The 15,293-nt window shown below is 45.0% G+C and overlaps 1 protein-coding gene across 5 annotated transcripts in view; it reads right to left on the bottom strand.

The window, feature by feature from the left end:
* Positions 1 to 719: 719 nt before the first annotated feature.
* LOC133376631 (uncharacterized) overlaps positions 720 to 15,293 on the bottom strand; it is a 113,012-nt gene continuing 98,438 nt past the window's right edge. For all 5 annotated transcript variants that reach the window (XM_061609132.1, XM_061609134.1, XM_061609133.1 and 2 more), the window contains 5 exons: positions 14,405 to 14,501; positions 12,550 to 12,754; positions 10,595 to 11,223; positions 4,671 to 4,816; positions 720 to 3,491 (listed from right to left, as the gene is read on the bottom strand). In XM_061609132.1, coding sequence (XP_061465116.1) covers positions 2,696 to 3,491; positions 4,671 to 4,816; positions 10,595 to 11,223; positions 12,550 to 12,754; positions 14,405 to 14,501 — 1,873 coding nt within the window. In that variant the 3' untranslated portion in view covers positions 720 to 2,695. The remainder of the gene's footprint in view (positions 3,492 to 4,670; positions 4,817 to 10,594; positions 11,224 to 12,549; positions 12,755 to 14,404; positions 14,502 to 15,293) is intronic.

The following is a 15,293-nucleotide window of genomic DNA, read 5'->3' as shown; positions in this document are numbered from 1 at the left end:
CATGGGCGTTACGTCTGATGTCTCAAAGGGAGAGTTCAGGTATCGTTTACTTACGTTGTATGAAAACACAGTGTTATACATTCTCAAGTTTCAGAGTATAGGAAGGAAGAGGTGATTCAGGTTAAAGGCAGACCCGCTCAAGAGGTGTTAATAGCACCCTAACAGCTACTTTTGTTTCTTCACATTTATTTAAGCAAGCCATTCGTTTAGAGCAGGTCATTGGCAGAAAAACTCTAGTTAGCTTCTTTGGTTGCTAGGGATGGTAAGCCAGGGTAGACATTGCATCTTTGGCTACTAGGTTTGGGGGCAGTTAAGTTTAGGGATATGGAAATGAGTAACTTGGCGTGGATATCAAACAATATTTTCCCAGAATCCTACCAATGTCAAGGCTGTAGTACTGCATTCGGAAGGATACTTTTGCCTGGTATGGGGTTGGCTGTGTGAATTGCACTTCCATTACCTCCCAGCAAAAAAATATCTCTCTTTAATCAAGTGCAAATACGATGTGAGATAAACCACTGCTGACTCCATGCTTGGACCTATTTCTGCCTGAACCAGTGCAGACATTATCAAGTGCTGTGCTGGCATAAGCATGCCAACAGCGCAATCTCAGATGTGCATTAGAAACTGGACTTGACCTGTGCCAACACATGTGGACCAGGAAAAGCCCAAAGTCATGAATATAAACAATGCAAAAATAGAGGCAAAGGGACTATGTGTTCTTTATTTTCATGAAAAGTGCTTATTTCAGGACACTGCACCTCAATAGTACCCACACTGGTGTGTTCTACAGGGCCTCATTTTTAAAAAAATTCTCACCTGTCTCTGAGGTAGGAATGTTCTGGTACGGAAAATGAAAAAAACCTTAATCATAGCACAAGGTAACATAATTATTAAAACATTTTATGTTAATCTACAATAATGTAACTGATTCCTTTTTAATTAAAATTCTGACATACATTAGATTACATCATTTAAATAATCACAAAGTAGAAGAGGTAATTGAGCCTTCTTAAGAGAAGCACAGTTCTGAACTATTTCTGCTGTTAACACATTCCTTGGATGTATACAATGGATTTTTAACCATTTACAAACAAATGCAGTGATCCTTAAAGAGAGAGAGTATTGCTTATCCACAGGATTCTACAGATATTCTGGAATGTTCATGGGTGAACTCTGAATATATTTCAGCTTCCCTTTCAATGTACATGTTACATGCATTCAGTGCAAAGTAAAGCTCAGTAAACTGGTTCCTATTTAGGCATGAGGATGGAACTAGAAAATTGATATTTAAAGAAAAGCTAACAAAAATGGTAAAGGAAATGTTTCCTAGGAGAGAAAGCTGAAATGAGAAGTTAATTATACTGTCTAAGCATTCTCCTTTACTTGGGTTAATACTGCTCTAAATTTGACTGGATGTTGCCTAATGCTGTTATAATATATGCACAATGAAACCAGTCTATTATATATGGTCAAAATTCCTTTTCCCAGCACAATCATGCAGTGTCAGACATCTCACACTCTATCTTATCCCCACAATATTAACAATATTAGCTCAATATTTTCTCTCCAGAGACCTGCTCATCATGATCTGGTGCCATTATGCCCCACATAGGAAGGCATCCCAAGTACCCCCCCATATCTGAAGCCCCCCCCCTTGAGCAAGTCTTCACAGGCTAAGGCCTATTTGCCCCCGAATAGACAATGTACAACATTTTGCTGTCTTTGCTGCTATACCTATTTACAAAATGTGCAAACAATTCCTATTAACCAGAATCTCAATTTAGCCACTTAAGAACCTCCTCTGATTTCTCCTCAGGCCATTTGCCAAGGTGTGGTGAAATGATTCTCTTGGCGAGCCAGAGAACCCCTTATGTTTCTACAGTTCCTGTGTGGTCCCTTAGATTGAACCTTCATTCCACACTTAACAGGCAGCCTTCAAACTAACAACACTTTTTCCTTTTGCTACCAGCTTCGAAAATGACTTTGAACAGTGAGGCGGCTACAAGACTCCTCTCAAGATAACAACCTCTTTGGGCAGTTCTCTTTCAATGGGACCTTCACTTTATCACCTCTTCAGACATTTCTAAAAATGGGGAATCTGGGCCTCCAGGAACAGTTTGTAGGACACTCATAAGAAAGGGGGACAGAATTTTGTATGTCTTATTGATAGGTCTATAAAGAGGCCCACAATTTCCCACAATGTGAGTTTCTACTTCAGCGGATTTGCTGAAAGGGATGAAAGGAATTGTCAGTCACTGGCTGCTGGGGGGTTACCTCAGGCTACAGATCATGACAGGGTGGTGGTGGCGGTGGCTGTGTAGCCGTTGAGAAGATGAATGGTGGGTGTGCAGCTGTGTGGGTAGGAACCACTAGCTGGGAGCAAAATGGGCATAAATGTTGTAGGAGTCAGGTGGCTATACCCAATGAGGTTTCTAGGGTGGATTGTATGGAAGATCTAACATTTAAAAATGGGGCACAATTTTCCTAGAATTTGAGAAACACTGATTAAAATGGTACTCTTCACAAACTCCTCCTTGGTAGAAAACAGAAGTCATCATAGGTAGCTCTGATGAAAATTGGCCAGGTGAAGTTCATCATTTGTGCAACTCCACTGAAAAGGAGATATTCACCCCAAAGCAGGTCTAGTAGAATTTCTGAGCACAGCCAAGTCATTTCACAGTCAGGGATCCTCTCATGGCCTATTGTGAGATGCACTTATCATGATGTTGGGCAAGGCATTCCGCCGCTTCTTCCAGGAGCCCAGCTCCTGAGAGTACCTCCGTATCTGTCTGAACCAGTGGCGAGTCCGTGCCTTGTCACCATCTCGGAACACAAAAGACTCCCGCCTAATCTCAAGAAGTTCAAATGTATCGTCGCAGTCAGGATCCACAGAGACTACACAGTTACTGAGTCTCAAGGGATCCCTGAGCAAACTGAACTTCCCATTGTTTTTGTCCTTAATAAGTATCAATACTGCATCTTTCACAAGCCCTGGCTCCCCGGGTTCGAAGCTAGACTCAGATGCACGCCTGATGTTGAGCATGAGGAGCACCTGCATGTTCTGGAATTTCAAGGTCTTGCTGCCCTTTTTAACCCACTGCCCATCAGGTGGTTGGGCCAGCTGCAGAGGCCCTTCCATGACAAAGCGGGTTTCTTCCCGCAGCCAGCCCACAGTCTTGATAGCCGTTTCCCTCATTTCAATGTTAATGACTTCTCTGTTCTTTTTGCTGTCCTGGCGGAAGGAACGCAGAGTCCATGAGTTCCCTTCCTGCTTGGTTTTCATGTTTATGTGCTCCAAGTGTGATTCAATGCGGCTCTTGGCCTCCCTCAGGCTGCTGTGATCTGGGTGGTACTCAATGGTGGCTTTGATGATGCGGCTCAAGAGAAGTGGATATTTGGTGACTCTCTGCAGTGGAGCCATGAGGAAGGACCGCAGATTCATGCGGCGAAGTGCTGTATTGTCATTCTGGGAAACATTGAGGAATATCCTGCAGCGAGTTAAAAAATAAAATTTTTGATAAGCAGGCACAAGAACATGGAAAAACATACATGCATGCAGCAAGTGGGGAGGTGGCATGGGAAGAATCCTGAGGGCCAGGCAGAGCACCCTGGAGGATGTATTTGGCCTGAGATTCCCAGGAAGTGGGGTTAGGAAGCTAGTCAAAATCCACCTTAGTGGCAGCCATACAAATACTAGGAAAGTCACAGGTGGATGGATACAGCGAATTCATTGTTTTGATAAGGTCACAGTTGGCAGCATGCTTTTGTTGGTCAACCTCAGAAGTTGCAGTTCCTCAGCTCTAGTCGATGCCACATATTCTAATAAGAGACCCTGATTGTCTGTGATTCCCTGTCTGCAAACCATGCTTGCTCTCAGGGGTGTTGCTATGTACGTAAAAGATTCAGGACATGAGCCATAGGTACAAATCTGCATAGCATTTGCATATGCTAATTTTATGTACAGATGCAAATTTAGAATTTAAAAGTTACAGAAAGCAAGCCAACTAACTTCCCATCTAACACCCAAAATAAATTCTTCCATTATTTTGCACCCCTCCCCAGATCAGTCCCTCTTCAGCTCATTTGCTTCCAATTTTATTCCCGACAGCTCCTACTCCAAATCAATGTAAAGCCCCCTCAATTACCCCCATTCATTATTCCAACTTCAAATCATCTCTAGATAAGGTCATCTCAAGTTAATTTATTTCCCTGAGTTAATATCCTACCCAGTAACCCGTATCAATCCCGGCCCACCCCTGCTTAATTCAGTATCTATTGAACACAGTACCTACCCAGAAATACTCAGGACACCTGGGGAACAGGCTTCAATTTTTTTCCTAACAGCCCACCCCTGACAATGCCTTCTTATTTGACTGGACATCAGGAAAAACTTCCTAACTGTTAGAGCCATACGACAATGGAACCAATTACCTAGAGAGGTAGTGGGCTCTCCGACACTGGAGGGATTCAAGAGGCAGCTGGACAGCCATCTGTCGGGAATGCTTTGATTTGGATTCCTGCATTGAGCAGGGGGTTGGACTTGATGGCCTTATAGGCCCCTTCCAACTCTACTGTTCTATGATTCTGATTCTATGCCTAAATGAGTTTGCACACTCTGGAATCTCATGTCCACATGTTATCTACCCACAATTCAGAGGTCTCCTCACCTGAGCAACTCCTTCTCTTTTTCCAATGCATTGAGCATGTTCACTGAAGACGCCTGCTGGAGACAGTACGTCTGAAAGGCTGGCAGCATATTGACAAACTCCAGGAATATTTCACCAATGCACACAGTCATGAGGTCATCATCGCCCTGCCAACACACAACATGAGACATCCATCAGCCAGAGATGTGGAGGTACATGGGGCCATTAAAAGCCACTGGCCTAATATTCAACAGTGGTGAGTGTGATGGAGTGGAGCCACCCTTCTGACACTGGTGTGTCTGCAGTTTACCTGGATGGGGCTGGGATGGGGCAGGGCAGGGCAGCAGCAAGCTCAGGTCTGTGTGGGCACACCAGTATGAGGACTGGATTGATGTCCACACAGCTCCGACCTCACCACTGCCTTGCCCCATCCTAGCCCTTCTCAGGCAATCTGCAGCAATGCCAACATCAGGAGGGCATCCCAATCCCACCACACAATCACTAGTTAATATTCCCAGCTGATCTTGGATTCTACTTTATCAACGTGCCACATGATAACTGACTCAACAATTGGTTTATTTCTGTCACATTTTCCATGGATTACAGTCTGGGTGCATTCTGAGTAATTAATGTCTTTTGAGCACTGAAACCAACAAGCAAAAATGCAATTAGTTTTTTCTTTGAACCTGTATCAGGAACTCCAACTTCTGCAATCTGTTCTCCAAACAGTGGTCCAGGGGCTGGAAGGTTACACCTCCCTAATCAAGTTGGCAGTGAAGGCTTCAGAGTTACAGAACACATCAGTACAGGCACCGAATTACATATAAATGCAGATTTTATATATATATATTACATATAAAATTCAAAATGGAGACAAGCATTCTATATTTATTACAGTTTGAAAACACATGATATTAAAGTCAGTCTTCCATAGATTAAATTATCAGCGCAATGCATTACATGCAATTCTTGGAAATACAACATTTGCATATAATCCTACAAACAGCTTGTCTCAAGGACAGAGACGGATTCTCACAATTTCTCATTTTTTCAGTCTTAGGTTCAGTTCTAGTCATTTCCACATCAGTTTGCAATATTCATTTGTTTTTTTAAAAAGTCTTCCTGAAAATTCATCAGCATTCTCCTAACATATATGTGTTTGTATGCAATTTTGTCTAATACACACATTTTTTGCAAAGTGATTTCCCCTAATATAATGCATTTTTGTTTGCAATTTTTACTAATACAGCATATGCATTTCTACATACACTTTATCCTAGTATGTGCCTTTTTTACACATTACTTGACTGGCGAACTGCATTGGAGAAGTGTGAATCTGGATGGCTGTGTTTCAGTCTGTGTATTGTTTGGAAAAGTGCAAATTATGTAAGTTCACCTTTGAATGCAAACTGAATCAAATTTCTCTCCCATGCCTACTCAAAGGCCAATCCAAGGGTATCTGAATTGCCATTCTGTGGCTATATCACCGAGTCTAATTATGAGTGTGTTTGCATCATCCCTTTTAAGTTCATCTCATTTCTGTCCATAACTTTCCTATTATTATTAATTACATTTATACCCCGCCTCTGTTTTCATGATTGAAACCCAAGGCGGCTTACATATGGTTCCCAGGCAGTCTCTCATCCAGGCACTGACCAGACCTGACCCTGCTTACCTTCAGCAGAGTGCTGGCCTCGTATGCCTTCCGACCATAGCCTGGGATCTTTAGTTTCATAAGCACTTATTGAATGCTGTGGTCTCACTGCTTTTCACATGTCACCATTTCCCAAAACTGTCCCTATCTCAACCACTTTACATTACACTTTTTAATAAAAATTCTTGAAATGCTTACTTAAATTCATCTTTTACTCTAAACCAGGGCCGGTTCTAAAGGGTGGCCAGGTGGGGCATTGGCCCAAGGGCCCCTGGAGTTACAGGGGCCCCTGAGGAGCCCCTCCGCTCACCTTCTGCAATCTGCGGCAGCAGAAGCGGATCACAGGACAGCAGCTTCTGCCTGCCCGCCATTCCCTTATTTATTTATTATTTATTTATTGTATTTATATACCGCCCCATAGCCAAAGCTCTCTGGGCGGTTTACATTCCCTTGCCCCACCTACCTGTCTCCTGCCTTTTAGCACTGCCATTAATGAAGATGGCGGCCGAGGTTTCCCTAAGGTGCTGAAGCCCCTGCTGCCATCTTGGTTGATGGCAGAGATGCCCGCGTGTAGCATGCACGCATGCCATCAACCAAGATGGCGGCAGAGGCTTCATCCCCTTAGGGAAACCGTGGCCGCCATCTTGGTAAATGGCAATGCTAAAAGACAGACGACGGGGGGCATGAGGGCTCCACATACGTGAGCACACACACACACCAGGGCCCGGGAAAAGCTGATGCCCAAGAGCCCTGGCATGCCTGGGGCTGGCCCTGCCCAAAACCGTATGTGAGAAAAATAATCTATAATATACTGTTTGGATAATCTGGAGTAATACTGCTTTTTTGTATTTTTTTAAAGGCTACTAGGGGCTCCGCCCCTTCTCGCTTCACTTGCCAACCCCGCCTACCATCACCAACCTCCCCTTCTCCCTGTGTCACCAAAGCCCCCCCATGGCTTGCCATAGCTCTTCCCCCATTCCCCTCAATTGTCGCCAAAGCTCCCCTTCCCCCCCATCACCACCCCAGGTGTCGCCAGAGATCCCCTCCCCTTTCCTCCCCTCACCACCACCCCAGGGGGTACCAGAACTCCCCACTACCCCAGGGGTCACCAGAGTTCCCCTCCCTCCCACCAACACCCTAGGAGGTGCCAGAACTCCCCTCCCCTGGCTGGCCTCCCACTCCCTGGTGAAGCCAAGCTCCAGGCCTGGTCATGCAGGCACGTCATTGCTGCAGTCCTGGTCACACTCCCCCCACTCCTGGGCAGCTCCCACCTCCACCACTTACCTTCTTGCTGCCTCTCCTCTTGCTGCGGCAGTTTATTTCACTTTTCCTGCCTTACCTGTAACTGTCACGGGTAGCGTGACGCTTACAAAAATATAATACAGCTAAAAATGGGTACAGCACATGGTAAAAATACCAACTTGTGCAGAAGAATAAAGTAGTGGAAGGAGGTCACTATGAAAAGAGGAGGTGCAGCAATCATTACTCCAACTTCCCAGGATCATTACAATTCAGAATATTATGGGGACATGCAATTGGCAAGAATTCCGTAAAAAAAACCCAATCAATGACAGCCAGGGCAAACCCCAATCTGTTGCACTGGAGGAGGTTTGGACAAGGCAGAGGTGTCCTTCCACCCAGTCCTTCTGTGCCTACCTAAACCAAGGGAAATGGGAAGCAACTGGAGGCAAGGAGGGACAAAGCACCAGCACGTTATCATAACAGATCCAATCTGGGCCTTTTTGCTATGCCAGCCTGGAGCTGATGCAGCAAAAAACAAACATTGCCTCTCTCCTCAAGCCCCACCTGCCCTGGGCGCCAGTGGGGTGATCTGCACCCATTTCCCCCCTTTTAAAGTGCTTCTGGTTTACTAAAGATATCAAATATCTTCTGTATTTTTTATTCACCCAGGATTCTTTGGGTAAAGCCATGACTGTTAAAGTGGTATAAGAGTGCTTTAAAATATATGGTATGGATGTGATCTGCATTTCTGAAAAAACTATTGTCTTCAGTTTGATACTCAAGACTGTTTATTTGATGGGATGACGGACTTGAAGGCCTGCCTATTCCCATGACTATGGAAGATGCCATATACCATTTGCTTATCTAACTCTCCATGCACTGCAACCTGCCCACTAACAATCCCTCCTCTGCATGTTAATTAAGTTTGGGGGGGGAAGTCCCATTGTCCCCAAAGAGAGGCTGTTTTTCACACCTAATTTGTGTGTGTGTGGGGGGGGGGACCACAATCTTGATGGTGATTGCAACTGGTAAAAGGAGGGTTAATTCTCCCCAGCTGCAGTCTCCATCAAGATCACACTCACACACTGTTCCAGCAATTCAAAACTTAATTGCTTAAGTGAATTGCCTTGATATTTTTTCTTGAAATGAAAAGTGGTATATAAATTATTTCAATAATAAATAATAATAGATAATAGCTGGAGGGGAGTGTGTGTGAATTTGTGTGTGTATGAATAGGTATGGGTGTATGCAGTACCTAGAAGGCTAGCTATGAGGAAATATGGGCCTTGAACTGAAAAAGATCCCTCAACCTTAGTCTACACTGCCTGGGAGTAGCCCTTGAGGGTTTAACACAGGAATCTTCCCCAACCCTACATGGAGATGCCCGGACCTTTGTATATAAACCAGGTGCTCTACACTGGCCTACAGCTGTTCTCTAAGTATTTGTCCATCCATCCATCTACTCAGACTGCCAGTGTTTTTCTTAGGTGCATGTTTTTCACTCCATTTGCTACTTTCTCTCTCTCTCTTTTTAACTGGCAAAGACAGGGATTGAACCTAGAAGCTTCTGCATGAAAAGCATGTGCTCTTCGATTGAGATTTGGCCCTTTCCCAAGATGACCACCTTAAAAATAATAATCTGTCCCCCATTTGACTTGCAAAGTTCGACAACAGGGCTGAGAGCTCTGTACTTGGAACAGGCTGCTTGTCCGTCACAGTGAATTATCAAGAACTGCAGTTCCAGCAGATTATAAATAACCTTGAGTGCATTCTAAGAAAGAGAACCAGTTTGGAGCGTGGCTCAAATAACACTTAAGGATTTAACTAGCCTCGTGTTTGTTCTCAGCCACTGGCAATTGCTGGCAAGCAACGCTGCTTTTAATTGCTGTTCCATGGGCAAATGGGCTTCCTTGAACGCGGCTGTAAACAATGGATCTCATGCTTTCTTTCAGGGCCCGTAATAAAACACAAGGCATAATATAAATACACAGCGGTGTGTAAATGCCATTCACTGTGCTTAGGTGTTAGCACAGCCATCTGTCTGCATGCATTGTTCTACTTCAGCCAATGGAAATCTGGCAATGTTTGTTACTTATGGTAGATCTCACTGGGCAGCAAATGCCCTGATGTTCAAGCAGGAAACAAAAGGGCTGAAGGGCCAGTTTCACATGTCATAAAGATAGTCCCAGATTGGCCTATTCAGGAACATGGGGCCAAAAGGACTCACAGGGCAGGGCAGCCTCCTCCAACCTGGCACCCTCCAAATGTTTTGGACTACACCTCCTGTTGCCCTTGACCATTGGCCATGCTGGCTGGGGCTAATGGCAGTTGGAGTCCGACAACATCTAGAGGGCAGCAGGTTGGGGAAGCCTGGCACAGAGATTCAAGAGAGAAAAGGGGCCAAGCAGCTTTGAGATGCATGTTCACCAAGTGATCTTGCCCTAGGTTTCTTGAATTCATGCATCTTGCTGTCACTCACAGAGAAGTGGAGGCAATTTGCAGCATCCTGGGTGCATCCAATCTCAGCAGTGGCTTTCTTCCCCAGCCCATGGGCAGATTTTTTCCCCCCTCACATGTTTGAGAGAAGGAAAAATAAAGATATGGGATGCTATGTAACAACAGCATAGGAAGCTACCTTATACAGAGTCAGACCATTGTCCATTTAGCTCAGTATTATCTAAATTGGCTGCAATTGGCTCTCCAGGGTTTCGGGCAGGAGTCTCTCCCAGCCCTACCTGGAGATGCTGGGGATTGAACCTGGGACCTTCTGCATGCAAAACAGATGCTTGACCACTGAGCTACACCCTTCCCCTTTTCAGCAGCTAAAATCAGACAGAGAGACACAGACCAGGTCCTGATGCCCTCAGTTCCTTTACCTGCTCATTAAGCACTGGGCCTTTCTAATTAGTGGGACAACCTTCAATTGCCATAACAACAAAGTAAATCATCATTTGTGGAAGGGGAAATGGAGAAGAAACCTGAGACCAACCACTCACTCACTCACTCACTCACTCACTCACTCACTCACTCACTCACTCACTCACTCTACCTGCTCAAAGGCCTGGTCAATCTCTTCCTGAAGGTACTCCAGAAAGTTTTCATTGAGGTCAATGAGCTCCTGTATGTTGCTGAAAACCACCAGCAACTGATCCTGTGTTAGGAGGCCAGCAGCTTGCATGGGAAGGTAGAACTCTTCTTTGATGATCCGTAGGTCCTCTCCATAACTGGCTTCTGTGTTCACAAATTCCAGCACTGACTCCTTCCGCTCTGTGCGGCACTTCAGGCACTTCTCGCAGAGCGATGCCCGCCTCTGGTTCTGGTTCTGGACATCAGTCTCCAGCGGGAAATGTCTCCCCCCACAGTCAGTGCATGGCCGGTGGGCTTCCCAAGCCTGCAAAGATGCCAGCGTCTCAGACGCCTTGCTCCTCCACTTCCGACTCAATGCTTGGCCGATGCCGCTGTCGGCCCGCTCCATCTCAGCCGACCTCATCCTTGGTGCTCCTCCGCTGCTGGCATCAGTGTTGTCCCTCTCTTCACTCCCTCCCACAATGCCGCTGTCAGTGCTGAGGCTGCTAACATTGCTCCAGCGGTGTTTGGAACGAAAGGAGCCACCAAGAACACAATGCTTCTCATCAGCGTTGCTGCGGTAATTGAGGTTGGCTTTAGTCAGTGCTGGGCCTGCGCAGAAAAAAAAATGAAAAAAAAAATGAAAATTGCTTTGTTAGCAATGGAACCTTCCCATTACTTGGTTCCTCGAGCAGTAAACTCAGACCCACTTATCCAACAGTGAAAAGGTTATCCTGCCCTTTCCCCCCCTGGTGACCAGGGTGGATTCTGCAGAGTAAATACATGAAAGCAGAGGCAGGGAGAACCTAGGTCTCAGGGCGTTGCAGTGCCGTGGCATTTTCACACAGAAAGGAGAAGATGGCGGGACCATGACATGAAGTTTTTCTCATCACTTTATCTCCATGCTAAGAAAAGCTTTACCTGATTGCTCAGACTGCTCTTAAAGCCACAGTACTAGGCCATTTGAAAAAATAGGCAGAAACACTCCTTGTATTGCGTCAGTCAAACTGTCCATCCAGCTTAATGTTATCTTCAGAGCCTTGGGCTTAGTTCCCTAAAGCAGCCCTAGACAGCTTGTGAACCACCAACCCAAATACATCTACGTTGCTTGCCAGGTGCTTGTCTGTATTTGCAGTCCAAGGAACACAGCAAACAAGCAAGCAAGCAGAGGTTTATCAAACCCCTGATGGGCTCCAGTGCATGACTAGGTTCAGCTTGGTGAGTCACAAGCTATGCAGGTCAACTTTACTGCATGTAAAAAACACATTCTGCTTCTGAGCCTCTCTTTAATTCAACAGCTACAGAAGAAAAGGAAGATCTCATTTGGCATTTGGCCCAGGTGTGCTGGAACGAACATACCTGCCCTAATGAACCATGCAGTAATAGGTGGAAGTAATCTATCAGTGGCTCCATCTGCTCTGTGCACTTGCAGAACAATTGTTCCAGGTCCTACTCGCCTTTTGCTCTATCATGCATGAAACCAAAGATATAGATAACTAGAGGGACAGAACACTAGACCTGGACTTCACACATGAAGCTGTGGTGGAGCTGCCTTACCTTTGCATCTCTCCATTTCTGCATTTGCCAGGAGCTAGTTTGGTCCCACGTGTGCATTAGGACACAGCCTTACAGCCTCAAAGCATCCCCAATTGGTGCCTGCCAGATTCTTTGCTATAATTATCAAATGCACGGACAAACAGCACATTGGAGGAGCAGCTGCTGCCATGTTCCCTCTCCTCTGGGGAGACCCTGGAATAAGAGATTGCAGCAGGCAGCAAGGCACAATTCATGACTGTTGAGTGGGAATGTTTAGAGGTTACATTTGCCAGAGTTAAGGAAGATCTCCCTGAATGATAAATATTAACCTAATGTTAAAACATACCGAGAACAATGACCGACAGAGTGACACACAAATAGAGCAAAAGGCAGGAGACGTACTGGTCTCTCTCTCTTGCCGGTGCTTCTGGGCATGCTGACGTGCTACTGCAGCGATCTTCAGCTCTAGTTGTTTCCTCTTCACTGCATCTGTCGGCATCGGATCGCTGAAATGAGGCCGCAACCGACACTCCCGCTGAGCTTTGGTGCAGTCCGAAGTTTCGCATGAGATGTCAGAACTGGATCTGTGGTAACTGGGACTGGAGTTCTGGAAGGAAAAGAAGGGGGTTGGGGGGTAGGTTTGTACTAAACAATACATGAGATACCTAAATCTTCACCAACACCCAAACTCCCTGGCCTCTAAAAACTTTGTTTCTTCTATCTATCATGCAATTTCTATTGAGGCGGCCAGTCACACCCACTTAACTAAGGAGGCAAAATAGGAGCTGTCAGTTTATATTAAACAAACATTTATGAAATCTGTCTGTAGCTATTTGTAGGCATATATGATGTATGTAGTGTTATGATCTGACAGGCAGCAAGGAACATTCCATTTTTACTGGGCTACGTGGCAGGGTTAGCAGGAGGAGCAATCATATGCGGTCAGTATGTATCACAGCAGCAGCTCTAGTCCAGACAAAACGGTAACATCTCTCCTTACCCTGCCACCCGTCTGCAGTCCACACCTCTATCCCTGAGAACTGGTGTCAAATACTTACTAGACCCCCAATCCATAAGTGCTAGATCTAGCATGAAATGGGGATTCCTCTCCATGCCATCCCTTATACTTTCTGAAGGCTGAATGTTTGTCCATACTACATATTTCAACCACTTCCAGATTGGCTTAATTGTCATGCATCCTAGCCTAGAGATCAAGGAACTGTATTCTGCAAAGGGATGAGAAACGTGTGGTTTTCCAGATGCTGGTGGGACTCCAACTCCCATCAGCCCCAGCCAGCAAGGCCAATGGCCAGGTATGATGGGAGCTGTAGTCCAAAAACATCCAGAGGTTCTCCATCTCCGATCTACAGATTGCTATTACAAGTATTCTCAGCACCCTCACACAACTGCAGTTCACACAGCTCCTGATGGGGGAAGCCATGACAATGAACAAGTCTCAGACCAATTTTAAAATGCCCTGCGCCCAATCCAGCTAATGTTATGTTACTTGTGACAAGTAAGTTAATTGTGCAATTAATGAGGCTAGTTAGTCACAACTTCAGTCCTGTTGCTTTCAATGGTACTCGCGGGCCCTTCAGGCAACTTTTTTATTTTGGATTTATGATTATTCATGTTTATTATGCATCAGGGCAATTATATGCAATCCCACTTTCAATACTTTTTGGTCCTGCAAAACTTTCAAGGCAACATACTGCTTTGCTTCCAACTGGTGCATGTCCCATGGCTTCCTGCTGAAATCATGTATCTTTTCATAGCACAAATGTTCCAGGTTGTTGTTTTGTCCTGCATTTGTTGAGTTATAGGGCAAAAGTGCCCCTTCAGATGGCAGTAACAGGAAAACACTGCAGAACAACTAATAAAGTGGAATTATGTGTGGAACGTCCAGTATAAATCCACCGCTAATGCACTATTGCGTTCATGAAACATTGCAGAATATACCCACAAAAAACCACCAGTCTGGAGGGGCCTTTAGTAACATATAACTGGATTTGTGCCATAGTGTGGATGGACCTTAAGTGCCTTCATTCATCAGCCTGTTCTTCACTGCCATCCAGAAGCAGTAAGAGTGGAGGTGGGGAAAGATGAGGGGAGGAGAGGAGGGAGGAATGGGGAACAGAACCAGGAGGCGATGAGTGACAGGAGGGCAGAATGGCTGAGAGCTGCAATAGCAAGTGAAGTGAGAGCTCCCTGACCCAACACTTATAGAAGTCCTTTCTGCCCACGCCATGCAACTCACTGTGGGTTGATGACAGTCCTCCCCAAAAGTGAGGTCATCCTTCTTAAGTTCACATGATTCTTTGGAAGGGGACTCAGGGGCAGCTTCAGCACTGCAGCTGCGAGAAAGGGACACAATCCAATTAATGTCATGCACAAACAGTAATCCGGAGCCAACTCCAGAGGTCGAGAGGAAAAAGCATCTTTAAAAACTCTTGATTTATACGCTACATTTGCAGTGGACAGGTTATCTATATGTGTTCTGGCTCATGAAGTTAAGAGCATCTCTTATCTTCTTTCTTCTACATATGCCATCATATAATTGTAGTTCTGTTGATGCTACTGTGTAATCGTTTATTGTTTATTAAAATGTGTCAGTCAATTTAAAAGTTTGTCCGCTTAACATTTCTATATAAAAGTAACATTTAAACTGCAGGAATTCTTTACACTTCTTATTCCTCTTAGATATTTTATTTGCACAAAGATAGGACACAACTTTCTATTCCATCATGTCAAATGCAAAGAAAGTACTCCCTTAAATTATCAAATACCATGTATAATTTCTCATCCATAAACGATGAGGAAATAGTATATCCAAGCCCTGAGGCCGGGAAGAGAGAGGCCAAAAGTGAGTTGTACCCGCCCCCCGGATTAGCAGTGGCAGAAATAGCAATAATACTTAGAATTTGCATAGCTCTTTTCAAGAGTTCACCGCATCCTACATACAATTATGAATAGATGCAGGGATTTGAGAGCCTTTCCAGATGTTAAGTTTGCCACCCTGGGCTCCTGCTGGGAGGAAGAGCAGGATATAAATCAAATAATAAATAAATAAAATTAGGTGCACAAAACCCCAGCATACTTTGCTTATTTGGTGCCTGATGTCTTCTGTTTTGGGGATGTTTGTGTGA

The sequence above is a fragment of the Rhineura floridana genome, chromosome 2 (assembly GCF_030035675.1).
Source record: "Rhineura floridana isolate rRhiFlo1 chromosome 2, rRhiFlo1.hap2, whole genome shotgun sequence".
NCBI classification, from domain to species: Eukaryota; Metazoa; Chordata; class Lepidosauria; order Squamata; family Rhineuridae; genus Rhineura; species Rhineura floridana.
The sequence above is the reverse complement of the archived record's forward strand: the minus strand, read 5'-3'. Positions and strand labels throughout refer to the sequence as shown.